Source organism: Microcaecilia unicolor, chromosome 14, assembly GCF_901765095.1.
Source record: "Microcaecilia unicolor chromosome 14, aMicUni1.1, whole genome shotgun sequence".
Taxonomy (NCBI): domain Eukaryota; kingdom Metazoa; phylum Chordata; class Amphibia; order Gymnophiona; family Siphonopidae; genus Microcaecilia; species Microcaecilia unicolor.
The window spans coordinates 16,332,386-16,354,639 of NC_044044.1; the positions used below are offsets into that span (position 1 = coordinate 16,332,386).

At 47.0% G+C, this 22,254-nt stretch overlaps 1 protein-coding gene across 6 annotated transcripts in view; it reads left to right on the plus strand.

Moving 5' to 3' along the window:
• LOC115457906 (cornifelin homolog) overlaps positions 1-22,254 on the plus strand; it is a 44,168-nt gene that overhangs the window by 15,111 nt on the left and 6,803 nt on the right. For 3 of the 6 annotated variants that reach the window (XM_030187592.1, XM_030187593.1, XM_030187595.1), the window contains one exon: positions 21,467-21,584. In XM_030187592.1, coding sequence (XP_030043452.1) covers positions 21,473-21,584 — 112 coding nt within the window. In that variant the 5' untranslated portion in view covers positions 21,467-21,472. Of the gene's footprint in view, positions 1-8,566; positions 8,588-13,713; positions 13,784-21,298; positions 21,359-21,466; positions 21,585-22,254 lie in introns of those variants that run through there. The other 3 variants (XM_030187596.1, XM_030187591.1, XM_030187594.1) reach the window with 3 other exon arrangements.

Consider the following 22,254-nt stretch of genomic DNA (forward strand, 5'->3'; position numbering starts at 1 on the left):
AATGTTGAAAAAACATTTCTCATGAGAGAAGAAGGACTCAGCCAACATTATCAGCGAGAGGAGAAACTGCGTTGTCCATCTGCTGTTTGAGGGCCATTTTGAACAGCAAGATGCCTGTGGAAGAGAGTGTACATGCATAAGGAAGGTACACTTTGGGATATCCTTGACAGGCATCAGATGAGGCTCATAAATCGCTAGTTTTGCTAAGGTATGTGGCCAAAGGGGTGTGCCCAAAAGGAAGCGCCCCTTAGGAGTACCGTGGGGGGGGGGAGCAGGGAGCAGATTGAATAGCAGAACTGTACGGAGAAGTATTGGTCCTGGGTAAGAGGAAATTAAATCAAAACAGGTGACAACATCTACTCCCAATGATAAGGACCCATGGATAAGCATGTGACATGTAACTCAGCCCCCAAGGGCGGTGCTTCTTCTCAAGGAGGACCCTCTCTGAGCTCCACTGAGAGGACATCGCTTCCCCCACCAGAGGTATCCTTGCATCCTTAAACCGATGCTCCAGCTAATGTCTCAGCCCTCGAAGTGGGGAATTTGGCTGAACTGGCATCTCGAATTGATAAGGCGAGTAGGCCTTCAGTACCCAAGGTTGCCTCTTTTCCTGTTGCTTTTGAAAATTTGCCAGGGCCTATTTCTAACTCTCAGAATATTTCCCTAGGAGACATCTGGAAGGTGGTGACAAGAACTGAGACTAGGATTCAGGGGGAACTGTGACTCAGCTGTGTAACTTTACTCCAGAGACTGCTTCAAAGGTGGATGAGTTGCTGTTTTTAAGTCTTCCTCCGAAGAGAAGCAAATCCTGAAGGTGCAATCACAGCTTCTCTCTTTGCAGTCGTTGCGTGTCTCTGATAATCTAGCTATCCATTACCAAATGTAGACATTAGAGAATTCTATTAAAATAAAGGACTTTAAGTTTCTTAAGTTTCCTGTTGCCTGTTTGTTGTCTGTGGAGAGACTTTTGATGAATAATTTTAAGGGGATTCTGAACATCCTTAAGTGTAATGAGATAATGATTTCTAATTAGTGCTATATTCCTAAGAAGATTTGGCTGGCAAATGAGACTGAAGGGGAATTAAGATTCTTCGGCTGCAGGAGGGAGCTTTGATTTGACAGGGTCCCCAGAGAATTCATCTGATGTGATACTAACAAGAGCCTGCCCTTCTGGTCACATTTACTAGCGAGAAAGATATGAATGTAAGAAAATAAGAGTTGGCCCCGACTGGGTCAGTCCAAGGGTCCATCTAGCCCAATATCCTGTTTCCAACAGTGGCATCACCACCCATTCCCTGAAGAAGTATTTCCTCAGATTACCTCTGAGTCTATCCCCTTTCACCCTCATCCTCTGCCCCTTCATTCCAGAGCTTCCTTTCAATTGAAAGAGACTCTGGCTCCTGTGCATTTATGTCATAATGCCGTTGTATCGCTCCATGGTGCGACCGCACCTTGAGTATTGTGTTCAATTCTGGTCGCCGCATCTCAAGAAAGATATAGTAGAATTGGAAAAGGTGCAGCGAAGGGCGACTAAAATGATAGCGGGGATGGGACGACTTCCCTATGAAGAAAGATTAAGGAGGCTAGGGCTATTCAGCTTGGAGAAGAGACGGCTGAGGGGAGACATGATAGAGGTATATAAAATAATGAGTGGAGTGGACCAGGTGGATGTGAAGCGTCTGTTCACGCTTTCCGAAAATACTAGGACTAGGGGGCATGCGATGAAACTACAGTGTAGTAAATTTAAAACAAATCGGAGAAAAGTTTTCTTCACCCAACGCGTAATTAAACTCTGGAATTCGTTGCCGGAGAACGTGGTGAAGGCGGTTAGCTTAGCAGAGTTTAAAAAGGGGTTGGACGGTTTCCTAAAGGAGAAGTCCATAAACCGCTACTAAACGGACTTGGAAAAATCCAAAATTCCAGGAATAACATGTATAGAATGTTTGTACGTTTGGGAAGCTCGCCAGGTGGCCTTGGCCTGGATTGGCCGCTGTCGTGGACAGGATGCTGGGCTCGATGGACCCTTGGTCTTTTCCCAGTGTGGCATTACTTATGTACTTATGTCACCCCTGTTTCTCCTTTCCTCCAAGGTATACATGTTTAAAGCTGCTACATCATGTGGAAAGACTTCCAGGCACAGGTTCCACCAGATCTGACACCTCCCTAGCCCAGAACGCTCTGTGTATATGGTTTCCTGATGCCAATCCGCACAATAGCTCATCTGTCTCCCACTCCAGCGCTCAAGGTTTATTAAGATCCTCAGTGGGAACAAAATGTAAAGAGCCATCACTCCTGCACCGCTCTCTGCTGCGGCAGCCCTTAGTGAGTACAGAAACAGTTGAGGCTGCTCCAGGGTGTTAAAAACACAGAATGAGTGGTTAATCCAGAGAGACGGTGTGAGCGAACACAGGGAAATATACAGATGAAAAGGAAAAATGAGTCTGAGTATGTTTGGAAGTATGAGTGAGTGGCGAGCATGCATGCTGAACAAGTGTGACAGAGTGTGTGTGCACAAGTGAGGGTCAGAGAGTGAGTGTATATGTGCACGAGTGTGAAAGGTTACAATAGACCAGAGTTTCACAAAACATCACTGCTAAAAGGCTGGAAGGGACAGGTTTTTTTTCTACACCTGTTCACACTCTGAGCCTGAGGGCGAAAGCAGTGGAATCATGTCTTTCAGAAATCTTCCAGTCCCCTTTTATTCAGCTTAATTTTTTTTTTAATTCTCTGAAAGGATAGGACCAGCGAAGCTGTCACGTTTCCCAGAATGTCTAAATCTGTTTCTACTAACGCTGGGTGGTTCATCAGCAAAGTATGCAATGAAATGAAAACAATAAAGCACACGAACGGGGCAGGAACGAGCTGACGCAAAAACAAAGCAGGTCCCCCCCAAAAGGCTTAGCTGGGGGATGGTAACGAAAGAGAGAGGATGCAGGGCGTGTGGGTGCAGTGGGAAGAGTCTGTGCTGCAATTTTGATAGAGCGTCGAGCTTCTGAGCAATCAGTGTCCATTGTCAAGGCTTTATATTAAGCGGCCATTTTGTTTAAAGTGATGTGAACTGTAGAAATGGCAAAGACTGTGGCAAACTGTAGTCGTATCTTGTGCAACTTGCCCACGAGTGTCCTCTTCTGTCTCACCCTCTTTGCCAACGCCAATATGTGGGGAACTGGGAGCAATTTTTGTACCCCTCTATGATTCAGGGCTGCCGAGGGGGAAGCGGGGGGGGGGCAAAATCCCCCCTGCCCAGCCTCTAAGGGCGACCCGGCACCGGGGCTTTTCTCTCTTTCCTGCTCCTAACAGAACCCAGGTGATTGCGCCCCAACAGGAGCAAGAGAAAGAAAACTCCGGTGCCAGGCCCCCTTTGGAGGCTGGGGAGGACCCAGAGGAGCAGACACAGCAGGCTGGCAAGGGTCCCCTTGTGTGGCTGCTAGGGCCGCCGAGAGACTAAGCCGGGCCCTGGGCAAGGCCGCCCCGCCTCCACCCCCCGCCGCTGCCATCCCCCCCCCCCCATCGCTCCCCCTCCCGCTGCTGCCCCCCGTCACTCCCCCCACCGCTGCAGTTTCACCTGCCTGCCTCCACGTCTCTTCTGGCCTTCCCTCCCTGTGTCCTGCCCTCGTCTGATGTAACTTCTGGTTTCCGCAAGGGCGGGACACAGGGAAGGCCAGAAGACAGGTGATCTGTGACTGCCGCTTTGAATGCAGGGGGCCTGGAGCCGAGGACGGTAGGCAGGTGTGACCGGGGACTGCAGCACCAGCAGCCTGACCCTGGCGCCGGGCCCGGGGAATTTTGCTCCCCCTCTCAGTGGCCCTGGTGGCTGCAGTACTCACACTGCCCTTAGTACAGTGCCATCCAGTCTGCCCAACAAGATAAACTCATTTTACATGGTATGTGATACTTTATCTATATACCCGAGCTTGATTTGTCCTTGTCATTCTCAGGGCACAGACCGTAGAAGTCTGCCCAGCGCTGTTCTTGTTCTAAAAGTTCTGATGCTAACGTCGAAGCTCCCTAAAATTTACACTTCAGCCCATCCATATCTATTCAGTCATGATCATAGACCATAGAAGTCTGCCCAGCACTGGTTTTGCTTAGCAATTACCGTTGTTGCCACCCAATCTCCACTAAGATTGTGTGGATCCATTCCTTCTAAACAGGATTCCTTTGTGTTTTTCCCATACACCTTTGAATTCCGTTACCATTTTCATCTCCACCACCTCCCGCGGGAGGGCATTCCAGGTATTCACCACCCTCTCCGTGAAAAAAATACTTCCTGACATTACACCCGAGTCTGCCCCCTCTTCAACCTCAGTTCATGTCCTCTAGTTCTACCACCTTCCCGTCTCCGGAAAAGGTTCGTTTGCAGATTAATACCTTTCAAATATTTGAACGTCTGTATCATGTCACCCCTGTGACGCTCATGTCTGTATCAATATTGCACGTTCATGCCAGGACCGTAGGCGCATAGTCGGTCTGGGACCCTCAACTGAGTGCATCATTAATGTAGCTGGCAATGAACCCCAAACTAACCTGGAGTGGGCTCCACAATTCTTTAGCTGGCGGGGCTTGGGGGATCTTCGCCAGCTAAGTTATTTTTATTTTAATTTTGGTGGTGTGAATGAGGGGTAAGGGGAGAGAAGGGAATGCCTAGTGTCTTTTCACGTCGGCCGCGCCAGAAAGTCACATCACTAATTCACGCTGCTAAGCGTTCCTCCTCCAGGTGGACCATTTCTTTGGTGGAACCAGCAGCTAAAGAAGAGAATTTATTTGTGCTTTGGACTCTTAGAGTTGGGGGGGAGAGCTAACTCTCAAGCCCCTACGTCTACAGGTGATGTTTACCTCTGTCGCACAGCCCACCTCCAAAAAGGCAAATCACTCCAGTGGATTTGTGTTCCATACTGTCGTTGCTTATAATTAGAAACAGAGACCTACCTCTTCAAACAGGCCTTTTCTGTTTAATATTTGAATTATGTGGATACGCAGGCAGCTTCTGGCTTGTATGCTGCCTTGAGAAAATTGCTTAGTGACTCATTGTTACTGCAGGCGAGAGTTAGTTATTTTTGGAGGGACTGCTCTGGTATGTTATGATTTGGTGAGCGCTTGGTTTTTATAGGTATGTTTTTTGATTACAGTTTGATTGTGCTGCCTTGATGTTTTTATTTTTATTGTTTATGACATGTGTACAATGTAATTATGTATGTTTTTTTTTTTGTTCCCTGCCTGGAGCTGTAGACAGTGTAGGTAATAAAACTTTGTAAATAAATAATATAAATATAATTTACTTGGTGTTGTAAAACATTAATGGGCCAGCTGTTTCTTCACAGACATCTCATGGAAGATAGCAATGAAGAAAAATCATGATAAAGATAGTTTCAGAGGCTGGGTGTCTTCTTCGGTATTCTCCTTCCCTTACTTCATACACTGGTAGGCTCTATGTGTCATGGAAGATAACAATGAAGAAAATTGTAATAAAGATAATTTCAGAGGCTGGATCTTAAACTCGCCAAGTCTTCTTCGGTATTCTCCTTCCCTTCTTTCATTGGTAGGCTCTTCTTTTCAGTCAATCTTTTTATTCCTTCTAGGTGATTCTTTGCTAGAATCTTGCATCTTTGACTCCTTAGAAATCTGTAAAGATACTCTTGTACATGCTTTCATAGCTGCGAGGCATCAATTTGGTACTTTCTCCACAAAAAAAAGTCAATATAATATAAAGTTGAATATCAGGCAGTACCTGGGTAACTTCCAACAGCTGCCTTGTGCTTGGATATAGCAGAATTAGAAAAGGTTCAAAGAAAGGCGACCAAAATGATAAAGGGGTTGGAACGCCTCTCGTATGAGGAAAGGCTAAAGAGGTTAGGGCTCTTCAGCTTGGAAAAGAGATGGCTGGGGGGGATATGATTGAGGCAGTGGCATTCCTAGGGGCGCTGACACCCGGGGTGGCGCGAACCCCCTCGTCACCCTCCCCACCCCGGCGAAAGAACCTCCCCCGGGTGCACGCCGCTGGGGGGGGGGGTGCCGCGCGCCGGTCAGCTTCGTTGTTTCCATGCTCTCTCTGCCCCGGAACATGCTCCCCCCAGCGGCGTGCACCCGGGGCGGGCCGCACCCACCGCCCCCCCCCCCCTTAGTACGCCACTGGATTGAGGTCTACAAAATCCCGAGTGGTGTACAATGAGTAGAAGTGAATCGATTTTTTACTCGTTCCAAAAGTACAAAGCCTAGGGGTCACTTCAGGAAGTTACATGGAAATACTTTTAAAACAACTAGGAGGAAATATATTTTCCACTCAACAAATAGTTAAGCTCTGGAACTCATTGCCAGAGGATGTGGTAACAGCGGTTAGTGTATCTGGGTTTAAAAAAAGGTTTGGACAAGTTCCTGGAGGAAAAGTCCATAGTCTGCTATTGAGATAAGCAAGGGGAAGCCACTGCTTGTCCCTGGTATCAGTAGTATGGAATCTTGTTACTCTTTGGGATTCTGGAATCTTGCTACTCTCTTTGGGGTTCCAGAATCTTGCTACTCTTTGGGATTCCGGAATCTTGCTACTCTTTGGGATTCTGCCAGGTACTTGTGACCTGAATTGGCCACTGTTGGAAGCAGAATACTAGACTCAATGAACCATTGGTCTTACCCAGTATGGCTATTCTTATGTTCTTATTTAGTACCGATACCCGGATAGGGCTTAACACTGAATATCCGGCACAATTCAGCCAATGGCTGGACTCCTCTAATGCTCAATATCTAACTGCATGTCCTCTTCCTCGGCTACCTAACAGCTGACCAAAGGCAGAGTTTCTCTCTGGCAGGTACAAAGATAACACTCTCCTTATGACACAGCACCTCTCTCTCCTGCTTCCCCCTTACCCAGGTTAGCTTGGTTGAGTCTACATTCAACGGGATCTGAGGCTTTGTTCGTTAAGCCACAGCCTGGTTCTTATGAGGCGCAGGGACTTAGGTGATTGGGAAACATCCCCTTTTCCCAGGGGTTTGCACCTGGACTTTCGAGTTTCCTAGGGGAGGGCAATCCCACCTGCTAACACTTCTTTCCCTAGGTAGAGGCAGCGCACACCAAGCGAGTGAGTGAGGGTCCGACAGAGTCTGCCCTTCGCGGGGGCTGTAGCACACTCGGACCCTTGACCCAGAAGCGTCCAGGTAAAGGAGCATTACAGTAATAACATTAAACAGGGACTGGGGCAAGTGGTACCTCTGCCAAAAGAATTAATACACCCAATCAGTCATCAAATACAGCTCAACACTAGTGACATAGTAACATAGTAGATGACGGCAGAAAAAGACCTGCATGGTCCATCCAGTCTGCCCAAGATAAACTCATATGTGTATACCTTACCTTGAATTTGTACCTGTCCTTTTCAGGGCACAGACCATATAAGTCTGCCCAGCAGTATTTCCCGCCTCCCAACCACCAGTCCCGCCTCCCATCACCGGCTCTGGCATAGACCGTATAAGTCTGCCCTCCCCTATCCTCGCCTCCCAACCACCAACCCCTCTTCCCCCCACCTGCTCTGCCACCCAATTGTAGCTAAGCTTCTGAGGATCCATTCCTTCTGCACAGGATTCCTTTATGCATATCCCACGCATGTTTGAATTCCGTTACCGTTTTCATCGCCACCACCTCCCGCGGGAGGGCATTCCAAGCATCCACCACCCTCTCCGTGAAAAAATACTTCCTGACATCTTTCCTGAGTCTGCCCCCCTTCAATCTCATTTCATGTCCTCTCGTTCTACTGCCTTCCCATCTCCGGAAAAGATTCGTTTGCGGATTAATACCTTTCAAATATTTGAACGTCTGTATCATATCACCCCTGTTTCTCCTTTCCTCCAGGGTATACATGTTCAGGTCAGCAAGTCTCTCTTCATACGTCTTGGAACGCAAATCCCATACCATCCTCATAGCTTTTCTTTGCACCGCTTCCATTTTTTTGACATCCTTCGCAAGGTACGGCCTCCAAAACTGAACACAGTACTCCAAGTGGGGCAAAGATATTGGAGCTGAATGTTCAAGGGGCAGGAGGGGGAAAGTTGAAACCAGAGCAGGCCTAATTTAAACTTGTCCAAGTAACCCAGAGTTATCTGGTTGCCTCTGGCTGCCTGCATGACAACAGGCTTTTGGCTGGTGTTAGGCTTCACCTCTCTAAATGCCCATTTATATGTCCTAATCCCAGTAAACTCTGAACAAATTTCAGCATGTTGGGGCAGAAAGAAGGAACTGGTTTCGCTGCAGGAGCGGGGTGGATGTGGGGAAGCCTCTTCAGGCCAGCTCTTAGCCAACATAACATTGTTCTTTATGTGTGCTCACCAGAGGTCACGAGATCAGTCCAAACATCAAAATCAAACACAGGTGAAAGCTCTGAAAGGATGTGGCTCTTTCTCTTTTTTAAGCAATCAAGGGAAGAACACAATACATTTCTATACTTTGTTTTATTTCATACCAAGAGAACCAAGCAGAATTGCCTAGATACAGTCATGAGCAGCTTCCGTATTGCACTCATTAAAAAAAACAACAGCAATCGTAGGAGTTGACGCTGTGGGTCCTGTGGGTGCTCGAGCACCCTCAATATTGAGAAAATTCCTCGTAAGTGTCCAGGGAGGGGTTATTTCCGTTATTTATTTATTTATTTATTTGTTACATTTGTATCCCACATTTTCCCACCTATTTGCAGGCTCAATGTGGCTTACAGAGTACCGTAAAGGCAATCGCCTAGTCCGGTAGAGGAACAAATACAATTAGATGTTAGGGTGGAATAGGGTAGGTAAGATTCAGGTACATTAGGGGTTGAAGATAGGAAGGGTTAGATAATGTCCAATACGATCTTTGGTATAGATGTGTTGCAGAGTTGAGGCATTTATGTTGGGTCGGTAGGGTATGCCTTACCAAACAGGTAGGTCTTTAGTGATTTTCTGAATTTTAGGTGGTCATAGATTGTTTTCACAGCTTTTGGCAGTGCGTTCCATAGTCGTGTGCTTATGTAGGAGAAGTTGGACGCATAGGTTGTTTTGTATTTGAGTCCTTTGCAATTTGGGTAGTGGAGATTCAGGTAAGTCCGTGATGAACTGGTTCTATTTCCGGTTGGGAGATCAATCAAGTCAATCATGTAACCTGGGACTTCACCGTAGATGATCTTGTGGACCAGGGTGCAGGATTAGCACCCCCAATAATTTTGAAAAGTTGGCTCCTATGACACCAACAAGAGCAGCGATTCTTGGCTCCATCCTCTGGACAACCCAACCAGTTGGATTTTCAAGATATCCACAAGAAGCATGCATGATACGTATTTGGATAAAATGGAGGAAGTGCATGCAAATCTCGAATGCATATTCATACTGCAAAATCCCACTGGCTGGGTGTGTTCAGGGCAAGATTAACCCGTGAGTGGACAAAGAAGCATCTTAGATTCGCCACCATAACATAAATACATTGAGATTGATAATTCAGCATGGTTTAACTGGGTAGGAGAGGCCAGTGCTGATACTCAATCTCGGTGTAGAAGCCAAAGCAGGAGCAGAGGATGACACAATGATCAAATCCACCAGGGAGGTGTAGTTCATAGTGGATTTATTAAAACACCAAAGCAAGAGGACCCGAGATGGGCTGTGTTTCAGCGGATGCAACCGCCTGCCTCAGGAGTCACTATGCGCAACTTGGGACACTGAGACAACTAAGAGCAATGTCTGGTGCAGAAGACAAGGCCAATAAAAGTAGCAGCCTTCACAGTGTTGCAGTGTGGACAGTAACACACCGTGGACAATTCACTGGTCAACATTAAGCCAGAAAGGATTCGGTCATTGTATCTGAGACCTTACCGCCAGCCATAGACCTAGCGGTAAAGAATTTGGGCGGTAATGACCTGTGCGTGTCCGAAAAATGAAATTGCTGCAAGAGCCATGCGGTAACTCCATTTTGGTGCAGAGAAGGGCGACAAAGATGATACAGGGGATGGGACGGCTTCCCTATCAGGATAGGCTGAAGAGGCTGGGGCTCTTCAGCCTGGAGAAAAGGCGGCTGAGGGGAGATATGATAGAGGTCTATAAGATAATGAGTGGAATGGAACGGGTCGATGTGGAGCGTCTGTTTACGCTTTCCAAAAATACTAGGACAAGGGGGCATGCGATGAAGCTGCAGTGTGGTAAATTTAAAACGAATCGGAGGAAAGTTTTCTTCACTCAATGCGTAGTTAAACTCTGGAATTTGCTGCCGGAAAAGGTGGTTAAGGCGGTTAACTTAGCGGACTTCAAAAAAGGGTTGGACGGCTTCCTGGAGGAAAAAGCCATAGAATGTTATTGAATGGACGAGGGAATAATGCAGTATCTCTAGGATGGTTAGGATAAATTGCTTGTTCTTTTGGCCGCTGTCGGTGACAGGGTGCTGGGCTCGATGGACCCTTGGTCTGTCCCACCATGGCGATGCGTATGTACTTATACACATTGTGTGCGCATAGAGGCTTATGCGGCTTAGTAAAAGGACCCCTAATTCTTCCCCCACCCCCCTAGTCTTGCTGTTAGCATTACATCCATATTAGTTCTGTTTTCTACATGCACCATTCAGGTCTCTCTGACCCACGTTGCCTAAACTCCTGCACTATTCTCCTAAGACGGGGAGGGCAGTGTGGGAGGTTGGGCACTGAGCCTGAGCAGTTCAAACCTTCCGAGAGTCCTGTGGTGCCAGAAGAAAATGGAATAAGCTGTTTGAGAGGTGGCACAGCCGACAAATCTACGGGGTAAAGAGAAGAAGGATAAAAAAAAGTAGGGAAGAGTCATGAAGATGTTGGAATTGGAGACAAGATGGTGAAGGCTGACTTGCAGGGAAGGGATGGGGATTGAAACTAGCTGGGATGGCGTCAGAAGACAGTGTGATGGGTAAAGGAACTGGGTAACAGCCAGGGATTGAGACTGTGCAAGTAGAGAATGACAGGTGGACGGGGACCCGCATTAACCGCGGGGATGGAGACGGACACAGGGCCCACAAGGACGGGGCGGGGACAAACTTTGTCCCCCTGTCACTTTCTACTTTGAAACCTGGACTGTTATTTATGTTTGATTGATGCAGACGACAATAATTTTATTTTTTGGAAAAACAAGCATACATGCTGGCCACAACTAGAGTGGAGGAGTGGCCTAGTGGTTAGGGTGGTGGACTTTGGTCCTGGGGAACTGAGGAACTGAGTTGGATTCCCACTTCAGGCACAGGCAGCTCCTTGTGACTCTGGGCAAGTCACTTAACCCTCCATTGCCCCATGTAAGCCGCATTTAGCCTGCCATGAGTGGGAAAGCGCGGGGTACAAATGTAATAAAAATAAAATAGATACTATTGGAGATTCTACATGGAATGTTGCTATTCCACTAGCAACATTCCATGTAGAAGCCTGCGCGGCCACATTGGTGATCTGCAAGGGCCGACTTCTAGTGGAATAGCAACATTCCATGTAGAATCTCAAATAGTAGCAACAGTGGAGGAGTGGCCTAGTGGTTAGGGTGGTGGACTTTGGTCCTGGGGAACTGAGGAACTGAGTTTGATTCCCAGCACAGGCAGCTCCTTGTGACTCTGGGCAAGTCACTTAACCCTCCATTGCCTGCCGCATTGAGCCTGCCATGAGTGGGAAAGCGCGGGGTACAAATGTAATAAAAATAAATAGCAAAATTTGCATGGGGGATGGTGTACATTCCTGCTACCAGCACATCTTCTAAGAAGACATCTTCTGTTGAAGGAGGGACTATGGAAGACAGGAGAGCTAAACTGAATCCTGAGATTATTGATGACTTCTTAATTATTCATCCACAGATTAAAAAATCATAACAGTGCTTCATAGGGCATATTTCTCCCCTCTAAAGCATACAGAACGGGTTGTATTTCGTACCCCTGGACATTTTAACAAGGTGGATTAGGATTTCTTGGGGTAGTAGAAATCAGCTATTGATGGGGTTGGAAGGGTAGAGGGTGGTGGTGGTGGTTGGAGGGTTTATTATAGCTGCTAGTTGTTATTGTTGCTTTCTATTTGTAATTTATAAACAGTTGCACAGCAAATTGTTCCTTTTCATACTTTAATAAAAAGATTTAAATATAAAATCATAAGTGTTTGAGGCTTCAGCAGATGAGAACAGAACCTGCGGGGATGGGGCAGGGATGGGGACAAGGCCTGCAGGGATGGAGACGGGGCGTGCAGGAACGGGGTGGGTACAGACAGTGGCGTAGGAAGGGTGTGCGGTCCGCCCCAGGTGCACGCCGCTGGGGGGGTGTCGGCTCTGCTGGTTCCCTGCTCTCTCTGCCCCGGAACAGGAACCAGCGGAGCCGACGCAGCTCCCAGCGACGTGCACTCCGGGCGGAATGGCCCTCCCGCCCGCCTGTCCCGTTTTCTATGGTAGTGGTAAGCGCTCCGGAGGGGGGGGTGCGCCCGCCGAGGGGGGGTGCGCCGTGCTGCACCTGGGGAGGGTGCGCAGCAGCGACCCGCCCCGGGTGTCAGCCGCCCTCGCTACGGCACTAGGTACAGAGACAGAACCCACAGGGATGAGACAGGGACAAATGTTATCCCGGTGTCATTCTCTATGTGTAAGGGAATATGCAAATTATTATTATTATTAATATTTATTGCATTTGTATTTATTTATTTATTTATTTATTGCATTTGTATCCCACATTTTCCCACCTATTTGCGGGTTCAGTGTGGCTTACAATACATTGTGAATGGTGGAAATACAGTTTGTTACAACTCGGTTATGGATTACATTGTGAGTGGTTATGCGAAAACAAAGTTAAAGTGTCGTTAAGGGAATAGAACAATGGAAAAGAAACAGCGGGAAACTAATAGGGCAACTGAACAGTAGTAGAAGAACAATTTTTCTATGAGTAGAGGTATAAATGTGGTAAAAATTCCGGGGGATGGGAATTCAGAAGAGAATGTATTGTTGCATTACTAATAGTGTGTGCGGACTTAATGTGTTTTGATTCTTTCAGTAAATTTGATCAAAGAGATGGGTTTTTCAATGATTTGCGGAAGTTGGTTAGTTCGTAGATCGTTTTCAGGTTGCGTGGTAGTGTATTCCAGAATTGCGTGCTCATATAAGAAAAGGTTGATGCGTGCAGCGTTTTGTATTTTATGCCTTTGCAATTGGGGAAGTGAAGGTTGAGGAAAGTTCGGGATGATCTTTTAGCGTTTCTAGGTGGTAAGTCTATTAAGTCAGACACGTAAGCTGGGGCTTCACCGTGAATGATTTTGTGGACTAATGTGCGTACTTTAAAAGTAATGCGTTCCTTGAGTGGGAGCCAGTGTAGCTTCTCTCGTAAGGGTTTGGCACTTTCGTATCCCACATTATCCCACCTATTTGCAGGCTCAATGTGGCTGACAGAGTTTTGTTATGACATTCAATTAAAAAAAACAAAATAAAGAAAGGGGAAGAGAGGGGGGGGGGGTTTATTATGTGAGACTGTATAAGTTGTGCATCAGAGCTTCCTCCTTTCTGTACAGGAAGCAATGTTGTTCTGTTCAATTGTTTAATAAAGACTTCATGCAAATTAAAAAAAAAAAAAAAAACAACAAAAAAAACCCATTTTGTTGACTTGCCTTGCAACCTGTAGTATCAGAGCACTTCCTGGGCGATCATATTTCAGGTGAGATCTGACCCGCTGCACGGTCTCTGGCTGGCAGGGAAGCTCAGACAGTAGAACAGCCTCGGATACAGAGGACATCCCTAAGACAGCAGGAGCTACAAGTTCCACGAATACAGGGGCCAAGGAGAAGAAAGGGGTTAATAAGAAAAAGTGTGAACACCAAGAGAGGTAAGAAAGGAACCAAATATGAGAGGTGCAAATGTAGAGAACCAGAGAAACAGTCGGGGGAAGAAAGACTAGCATAAGGGAATGGGACTTGATCTACTGCCTTTCTGTGGTTTTTGCCACTACATTCAAAGCGGTTTACATGGTATATCCAGGCACTTATTTGTACCTGGGGTGTTAAGTGACTTGCCCAGAGTCACAAGGAGCTGCAGTGGGAATCGAACTCAATTCCCCAGGATTGAAGTCCGCTGCACTAACCACTAGGCTACTCCTCCACTAGCAACACACCCTGTAGCAACAGAATCTCAAATAGTAGCAACATTCCACGTAGAATCTCAAATAGAGAAATCAGACTTGATATACTGCCTTTCTGTGGTTTTTGCAACTACATTCAAAGCGGTTTACATATATTCAGGTACTTATTTTGTACCAGGGGCAATGGAGGGTTAAGTGACTTGCCCAGAGTCGCAAGGAGCTGCAGTGGGAATCAGACCCAGTTCCCCAGGATTGAAGTCCGCTGCATGAACCACTAGGCTACTCCTCTACTCCTTGGGATTCCGGAATCTTGCTATTCTTTGGGGTTCTACATGGAATGTTGCTACTCTTTCAGGTTGTGCCTGTAGAGGAGTGTGGTAGCCATGTTAGTCCACTCTTAAGGTTATCAATAGAAAACTATTTAGGCGTCCCTTTCAATTATGCCCCCCTCTAGGTCTCTCTCCGCCAATCACAGCGCGTTTAGCTGACACCGGTGACAGACCATTGACTTTAATGCTGCTATAGTTAAAGGCTTAGAGTCATCAGTCACACACAGGGCCGCCGAGAGGGGGGGGGACAGGGGGGACAAAATTCCCGGTGCCCGGGCCTCCAAGGGGGGCCCGGCGCCGCAATCCCACCTGCCACCGGGCCCCTTTCACCCGAACCCCCGCCAGCAGAAGTGCTGTCTTCTGACTCCGGCGTGCGCGGCCCACACAGACGGGCTCCTCTCAGCTGATCTTCGCTGTACTCTGCAGGACTTCTGTGCGTCTGACGTCCTGCACGCCGGAGTCAGAAGACAGCACTTCTACTGGCGGGGGTTCGGGTGGAAGGGGCCCGGCCCGGTGGCGGGTGGGACTATGGCACCGGGCCCCCCTCAGGGGGGCAGTGACAACCTGGGGGGTAGCAGTGGGGGCGGGGCCGGGGGCCGCCTTGTCCCGGGCCCGGCACAGTCTTTCGGCGGCCCTGGTCACACACTTTGTATCACATTGTTTTGTATTGCAAATGAAATTGATTTCAGTCCAGTCACTTCCGCTGCCCCTGAAGCTGCATTAAAGCGGTTCAGAGAGAAGCTGGTGTATCACAAGGCCTCCCACTGAAGCAGTTTGATGTGATGAAACTTCGAATGGCAGCTGGGGTGATGTTCACAGCTGGTGATTTGCATAAGTACTTTTGAAAGGAGTATTTTTACCAGAGAACACAGCATTTGTACCTTCAGTCATGCATTTTTTTGAAGCAGCTACGTTGTCTCTGTCTCGGAGTCTCCTAACTCAAGTGAAAATGGCTGAACTGAAATTTAATTTTATTTGCAATACGTAAACTTGGATAAAATGTGACTGATTATGGATATGGGACCGATGATTCTATGTATAAACTTCACTCCTTTTCCCCCGTTTGCTGATTTCTACCTTTGTCTGTGTTCTCTTTTCTTATATGAGTCGGAGTTCCTTTTGATTTTATTATGATTTGTTTATATTATTAACCGCTCTGATTTCATGAAGAGCGGTAAATTAAATCACCAGTTAACTAAACTAAACACAGCTGTCATACTGCCATGAGTTAGCTCCAGCTCTGAAGTCCTTTTAAATTGATTTTATTCACATTGGGGTCCATATTCAAAGTGATTTACATGGCCGGGAGAGGCTTCTGGCCATTGAAATAGCTTGGCCGTGGTTACCCGGGTATATTAAGCGACACTTAACCAGATAGCGTTACTGAATATATCCGGTGAGCACCTAAACCGGCTATTTTGTGGGCGGTCCGGGGGCAGAATCGGCACTTATGCAGTTAAATGCCGCTATTCTGTACTTAACCAGATAAGTTACGTGGAGGGGCATAATCGAACGTGAACGCCCATCTCCATGGGCGTCTATGTCCGAGAACGGGTACGTGAAGGGGCGGGACAGACCATATTTTCGAAAAAAAATTGGCCGGCCATCTTTTTTTTTCGATAATACGGTTTGTGCCCGGCAAATGCATCGGAGTCGTGCGGATTTGAGCTGGGCGGTTTCGTTTTTCAGCGATAATGGAAACCGAAGGCGCCCAGCTCAAAAACGAACAAATCCAAGGCATTGGGTCTTGGGAGGGGCCAGGATTCGTAGTGCACTGGTCCCCCTCACATGCCAGGACACCAACCGGGCACCCTAGGGGGCACTTGTAACAATTAAAAAAACAAAGCAAACTACCTCTGAAGTCCATAGCTCCCTTCCCTTGGGTGCTGAGCCTCCCAAATCCCCCCCAAAACCCACTCCCCACAACTCTACACCATTACCATAGCACTTATGGCTGAAGGGGGGGCACCTAGATGTGGGTACAGTGGGTTTTGGGGGCGGTTTGGAGGGCTCCCATTTACCACCACAAGTGTAACAGGTAGGGGGGAATGGGCCTGGGTCCACCTGGGTGACGTCCACTGCACCCACTAACAACTGCTCCAGGGACCTGCATACTGCTGTGATGGAGCTGGGTATGGCATTTGAGGCTGGCATACAAGCTGGAAAAAAAGTTCTTAAAGTGTGTTATTTTATGGTGGGAGGGGTTTAGTGACCACTGGGGGAGTCAGAGGTGATCATCCCCGATTCCTCCGGTGGTCATGTAGTCATGTGGTCATTTAGGGTACTTGTTCGTGAAAAAAAAGGCTCCAAAAAAATGACCCAAATTCGCAGTAAAACGCCTTTCTTTTTTCGATTATCGGCTGAGGGCACCCATCTCTCCTCGGCCGATAACCACGTCCCAGTGCCGCCTTCACCACGCCTCCGACCTGCCCCCATCAACTTTGCCCATTTCCGCGACAGATTGCAGTTGAAGATGCCCAAAATCAGTTTTCGATTATACCAATTTGGGCGCCCCCGGGAGAAAGGCGCCCATCTCCCGATTTGGGTCGAAATTTGGGCGCCCATCACGTTCGAAAATAAGGCGGATAGTAACATAGTAGATGACGGCAGAAAAAGAGCTGCACGGTCCATCAGTCTGCCCAACAAGATAAACTCATATGTGCTACTTTTTGTGTATACCTGACCTTGATTTGTATCTGCCATTTTCAGGGCACAGACCGTAGAAGTCTTGCCCAGCACCAGCCCCGCCTCCCACCACCGGCTCAGCCACCCAATCTCGGCTAAGCTTCTGAGGATCCATTGGATAAACAGAATTGCGTAATACAGCTCTATCTTTATCCATTTTAACATATCCAGTTAAGTTCTGAATATCGCATTTAACTCGATAAGTGTTATCTGTCTATGTATAACCAGGTATTCAGTTCCGGTGCCCGGACATTGCCCGGCATTGAATATCAGGGGATACAGCCGCACTGACCCCAGCCATCTGAATATTGACCCCATTGTGCTTTGATCTGTGCAGCAGCAGCACAGGGCTCCCTCCAGCACTTGGGGAAGTAACTAGCGAAAAAAAACCCCACACACTGCACCTTCGTAGTAAAACCTGCCCTACCAAAACAGCACTAACAGCCAGATTTCACACGGCAACAAACCTACCTATGAAACGACAGCACACTAAGCCCAGAGGTGTAGCTAGGGGGAGCGCAAGGGGGAGGCTGCTCCCCCTAAAATGGATTTTGAATGAAATGGCATCTATGTGGCTTGGCCCTTCATCCTCACACCAGCGCCTGTTTTACAAAAGATTTGCTCTCCCTAATGTCAAAACCTGGCTACGCTCCTGACTAGGCCCCAAAACACCATTACATCTCCCATTGGGAAAAAGAGGAAGCCGGACTGTTAAAAGATCCCTCCGCTGAAACTGCATGTTGGCAGAAGACCTCACCTCAGTCACATTTGTGGAACCCGGACTCTCAGACGATACAGAATAAGGAACACACACTAGAAACAGAGACAGAAACATACAGACAAAAGAATGAACTGGGAGTCCCACGAAGCCAGCATGAAAGAGCCATTGTTAGAAGCCTAACGTCAATGAACAGCCGTAGCCAAATATTTCAAGCAGAGCGTCACTAGTTTGGGTGACTCCTTTGGATTTTTACAAAGCTTGGTACAGTAGAGCACCGATAGCAGGCGATAGATGGGAGGCAAAGACCTTGGAACCGTGTGCTATCGGTACGCTTCTAAGCGAATCTGCCTCCGGAGTTGTCTTACAAAAGTCTCCAAAGAAAAACTCACACAACCAGGATTTTTGGCTGCCTCCCACCTGCCTCTAGAGTTCTCTTGCAAAAGTTGCCAAAAAGCAGTCACAAAACCAGGCTTTTCGGCTGCTTCCCAACTGCCTCCGGAGTTCTCTTACAAAAGTTACCAAAAGCACTCACTAGGCATCAAGGACTACCACGACGTACCATGTATAGATGAGCTCCCAGGCATCAACAGGAGGCATGTTATTATTATTTATTGCATTTGTACCCCACATTATCCCACCTATTTGCAGGCTCAATGTGGCTTACAGAGTGTTGTTATGACATAGTCATGACAGGATCTTAGATACAATCGGTAGTAAGCAGAAGATGTATGAGGGATTAGAGAAGGAAGTGTTAGATAGGGTGGTGTAAGAGGTGTATTTTAATACTTGGGTGGGTTGGGTGGTGATTTGTGTCATTAAGGGTTCTTTTGTTGCCGTCACACATAATCCAGACCCACTCAATAAACAAGTAGTGTTTCACTGTAATATTTATTTAATTTATTTAGATTTTGCTCACACCTTTTTCAGTAGTAGCTCAAGGTGAGTTACAGTCAGGTACTCTGGCTATTTCTCTGTCCCAGGAGGGCAATGGAGGGTTAAGTGACTTGCCCAAGATCACAAGGAGCAGCAGTGGGATTTGAACCAGCCACCTCTGGATTGCAAGGCCGGTGCTCTAACCACTAGGCCACTCCTCCACTCCGGAATCTTGCTATTCTTTGGGGTTCTACATGGAATGTCGCTACTCTTTGAGATTCTGCATGGAATCTTGTCACTCTTTAAGATTCCAGAATCTTTATTTATTTATTTAGATTTTGCTCACACCTTTTTCATTAGTAGCTCAAGGTGAGTTACATTCAGGTACTCTGGCTATTTCTCTGTCCCAGGAGGGCTCACAATCTAAGTTTGTACCTGCAATGGAGGGTTAAGTGACTTGCCCAAGAGCACAAGGAGCAGCAGCAGGATTTGAACCAGCCACCTCTGGATTGCAAGACCAGTGCTCTAACCACTAGGCCACTCCTCCACTCTCTATGTTGTGGGAAGGGGTACTGATTAAAATGGGTCTTGTAACTAAAGGAAGATGGCAAAGCCTGGAATGGCCTACCAGCAGTGGTGGTGGGGGTCTGCACTGTAACAGTTTAGTTTAATTAAATTTTAAACTTATTTTCTGTCTTTTCACTTCAACAGAAATGTTCTAGCTTGATTATAAACAACTAAAAAAACCGTTTTGTATGAATTTTGAATTTTTGTGTATATAGCGGTGTATTTTCAAAGCACTGCTACATAGTTCATAGTACTACTTGGTAACCTATGGAACTTTGTACGTCTAAGTGCTTTGAAAATGAGCCTCATAATATGTCTATCCCCAGCTTTCCAATCCAACCCTTCTTCTCCACACCCTGCTCCCATTCCTTTTACAAAGTTTTCTTGGGACCGTTGAGGGCAGTGGTGGGAACAGAGCTGTAAAACTGGATAAAAGATAGAGTGTGTGTGTGTGTGTGTGTGTGGGGGGGGGGGGGATCTGGTGCTGCTATGAGAAATGAGAGGGGACAACCAAGAAGAAGGTACTGAGGAGACCTGGATCCCAATGAGAATCCTTTATTATATACAGATCAATTCCAAGGAATCAACAAGAACCATGTTTCGTCAACCGTACTTGCATCAGGAGTCCAAAGTTCTGGTAGGATACATCAAACAACACAACAATTAAAGGGTAGCATGAAGGGTATCTAGCGTGGTAAGAGTCAGCACAAGTGTTTCTAATTAGATTCGTGTTGCCTTTCAATTGTTCTGTTGGTCGATGTATCCTAACAGAACTGATGAAGGCACTATTGCCAAAAAATAGCCCTTGTCGAGTGCTTAGAACTGTTCTGTTGGATATATAATAAAGGATTCTCATTGGGATCCAGGTCTCCTCAGTACCTTCTTCTTGGTCGTCCCTCTGCTTTTCTCCTACCCGATAGTCAGGGGAACCTGGTTCTTCTATAAGTACATAAGTAATGCCATACTGGGAAAAGACCAAGGGTCCATCGAGCCCAGCATCCTGTCCTCGACAGCGGCCAATCCAGGCCAAGGGCACCTGGCAAGCTTCCCAAACATACAAACATTCTATACATGTTATTCCTGGAATTGTGGATTTTTCCCAAGTCCATTTAGTAGCGGTTTATTGACTTGTCCTTTAGGAAACCGTCCAACCCCTTTTTAAACTCTGCTAAGATAACTGCCTTCACCACTTTCTCCGGCAACAAATTCCAGAGTTTAATTATGCGTTGGGTGAAGAAACATTTTCTCCAATTTGTATTAAATTTACTACACTGTAGTATCATCGCATGCCCCCTAGTCCTAGTATTTTTGGAAAGCATGAACAGACGCTTCACATCCACCTGTTCCACTCCACTCATTATTTTATATACCTCTATCATGTCTCCCCTCAGCCGTCTCTTCTCCAAGCTGAATAGCCCTAGCCTCCTTAATCTTTCTTCATAGGGAAGTCGTCCCATCCCTGCTATCTTTTACACTGGGCAGGTTTTGGAATGGTAATTCACATGCTTATCTACCTACAGTAATAGAAAACCAGAGTGTGAGGCAGTGAGCAGTGTGGATGGCCCTTATCATACCATGTTACGGTGTAATATTTTGTTTGTGTGTGGGGGGGGGGGGGGGGGTCCTTTGAACTTTAGCGTACAGGCATGGATGATATCATTTATATAGCCATCCAAAATGTGTCACAGTGCATGTGTAGTGAGGTGATAGGAAGGGGGGGGGGGGAAGATGGAGGAATGGGTGATGAATGAGAGAGAAGGGGCAAGTACTGGGCAGACTTCTACGGTCTATGCCCCGAAAATGGCAAGGATAAATCAAGGTCAGGTATACATATAAAGTAGCACATATGAGTTTATCTTGTTGGGCAGACTGGATGGACCGTACAAGTCTTTATCTGCCGTCATCTACTATGTTGCTATGTAAATAACAAGGAGGGGAAGGTGGAGTTATTGTGGAGGTGTAAAGCAAGGAAGGAGATCTGCTAAGTCATTCCCAAGCTTTGTTAGATGGGCTGAGTTGGGCTTGGCTTTACTCCAGTTGCATCTGTGGAGTTGTTCCACTGTATGTCTAGCAACACCAGCAGTTACAACTCCCAGGATACAAGCGGAGAGGGAGTGAAACCAGGAATGGCCAATGCTGACCTAGTTTGTGCGTACCTGGAGCATGACACCTCTGGGGGTGGAAAGAACACATCTGGCTAGAAGGTAAAATAGCTGGTGATGGCAACCACTGATTTTTCTCTTCTCCCCCACGTAGGCTGCCATGACTGCTATCAACGTCCAGCCGATGCCAGTAACCACCCAGGCTGTCACTGTCCTTCAAAAGACTGATTGGAGCACAGGCGTGTGTGACTGCTGTGATGACCTTGGAATCTGTAAGTACCTCATCCATCGCTCCTCTTCGCCTCACATTTTCACCAGGTAGGGGACTATACCCCGGGGCAGCCCAACAAGACTAAGGAGGGGAGAGATTAATAAGCTTGACTCAGGAGCGAGACCTTGGGGTGTTGGTGTCCGAGGATCTAAAGGTGAAGAAACAATGTGACAAGGCAACGGCCATGGCCAGAAGGATGCTAGGCTGCATAGAGAGGGGCATAACCAGCAGAAGAAAGGAGGTGTTGATGTCCCTCTACAAGTCGTTGGTGAGGCCCCACTTGGAGCATCGTGTTCAGTTTTGGAGGCCGTATCTGGCTAAAGACGTGAAAAGACTGGAAGCGGTGCAAAGAAAAGCTACAAAAATGGTATGGGATTTTGAGTTGCAAACCGTACGAGGAGAGACTTGCCAACCTGAATATGTATACCTTGGAGGAAAGGAGAAACAGGGGTGACATGATGCAGACATTCAAATTTTTGAAAGGTATTAATCTGCAAATGAACCTTTTCTGGAGATGGGAAGATGGTAGTACTAGAGGACATGAATTGAAGTTGAAGGGGAGCAGACTCAGGAGTAATGTCAGGAAGTATTTTTTCATGGAGAGGGTGGTGAATATGTGGAATGCCCTCCCGCGGGAGGTGGTGGAGATGAAAACGGTGATGGAATTCAAA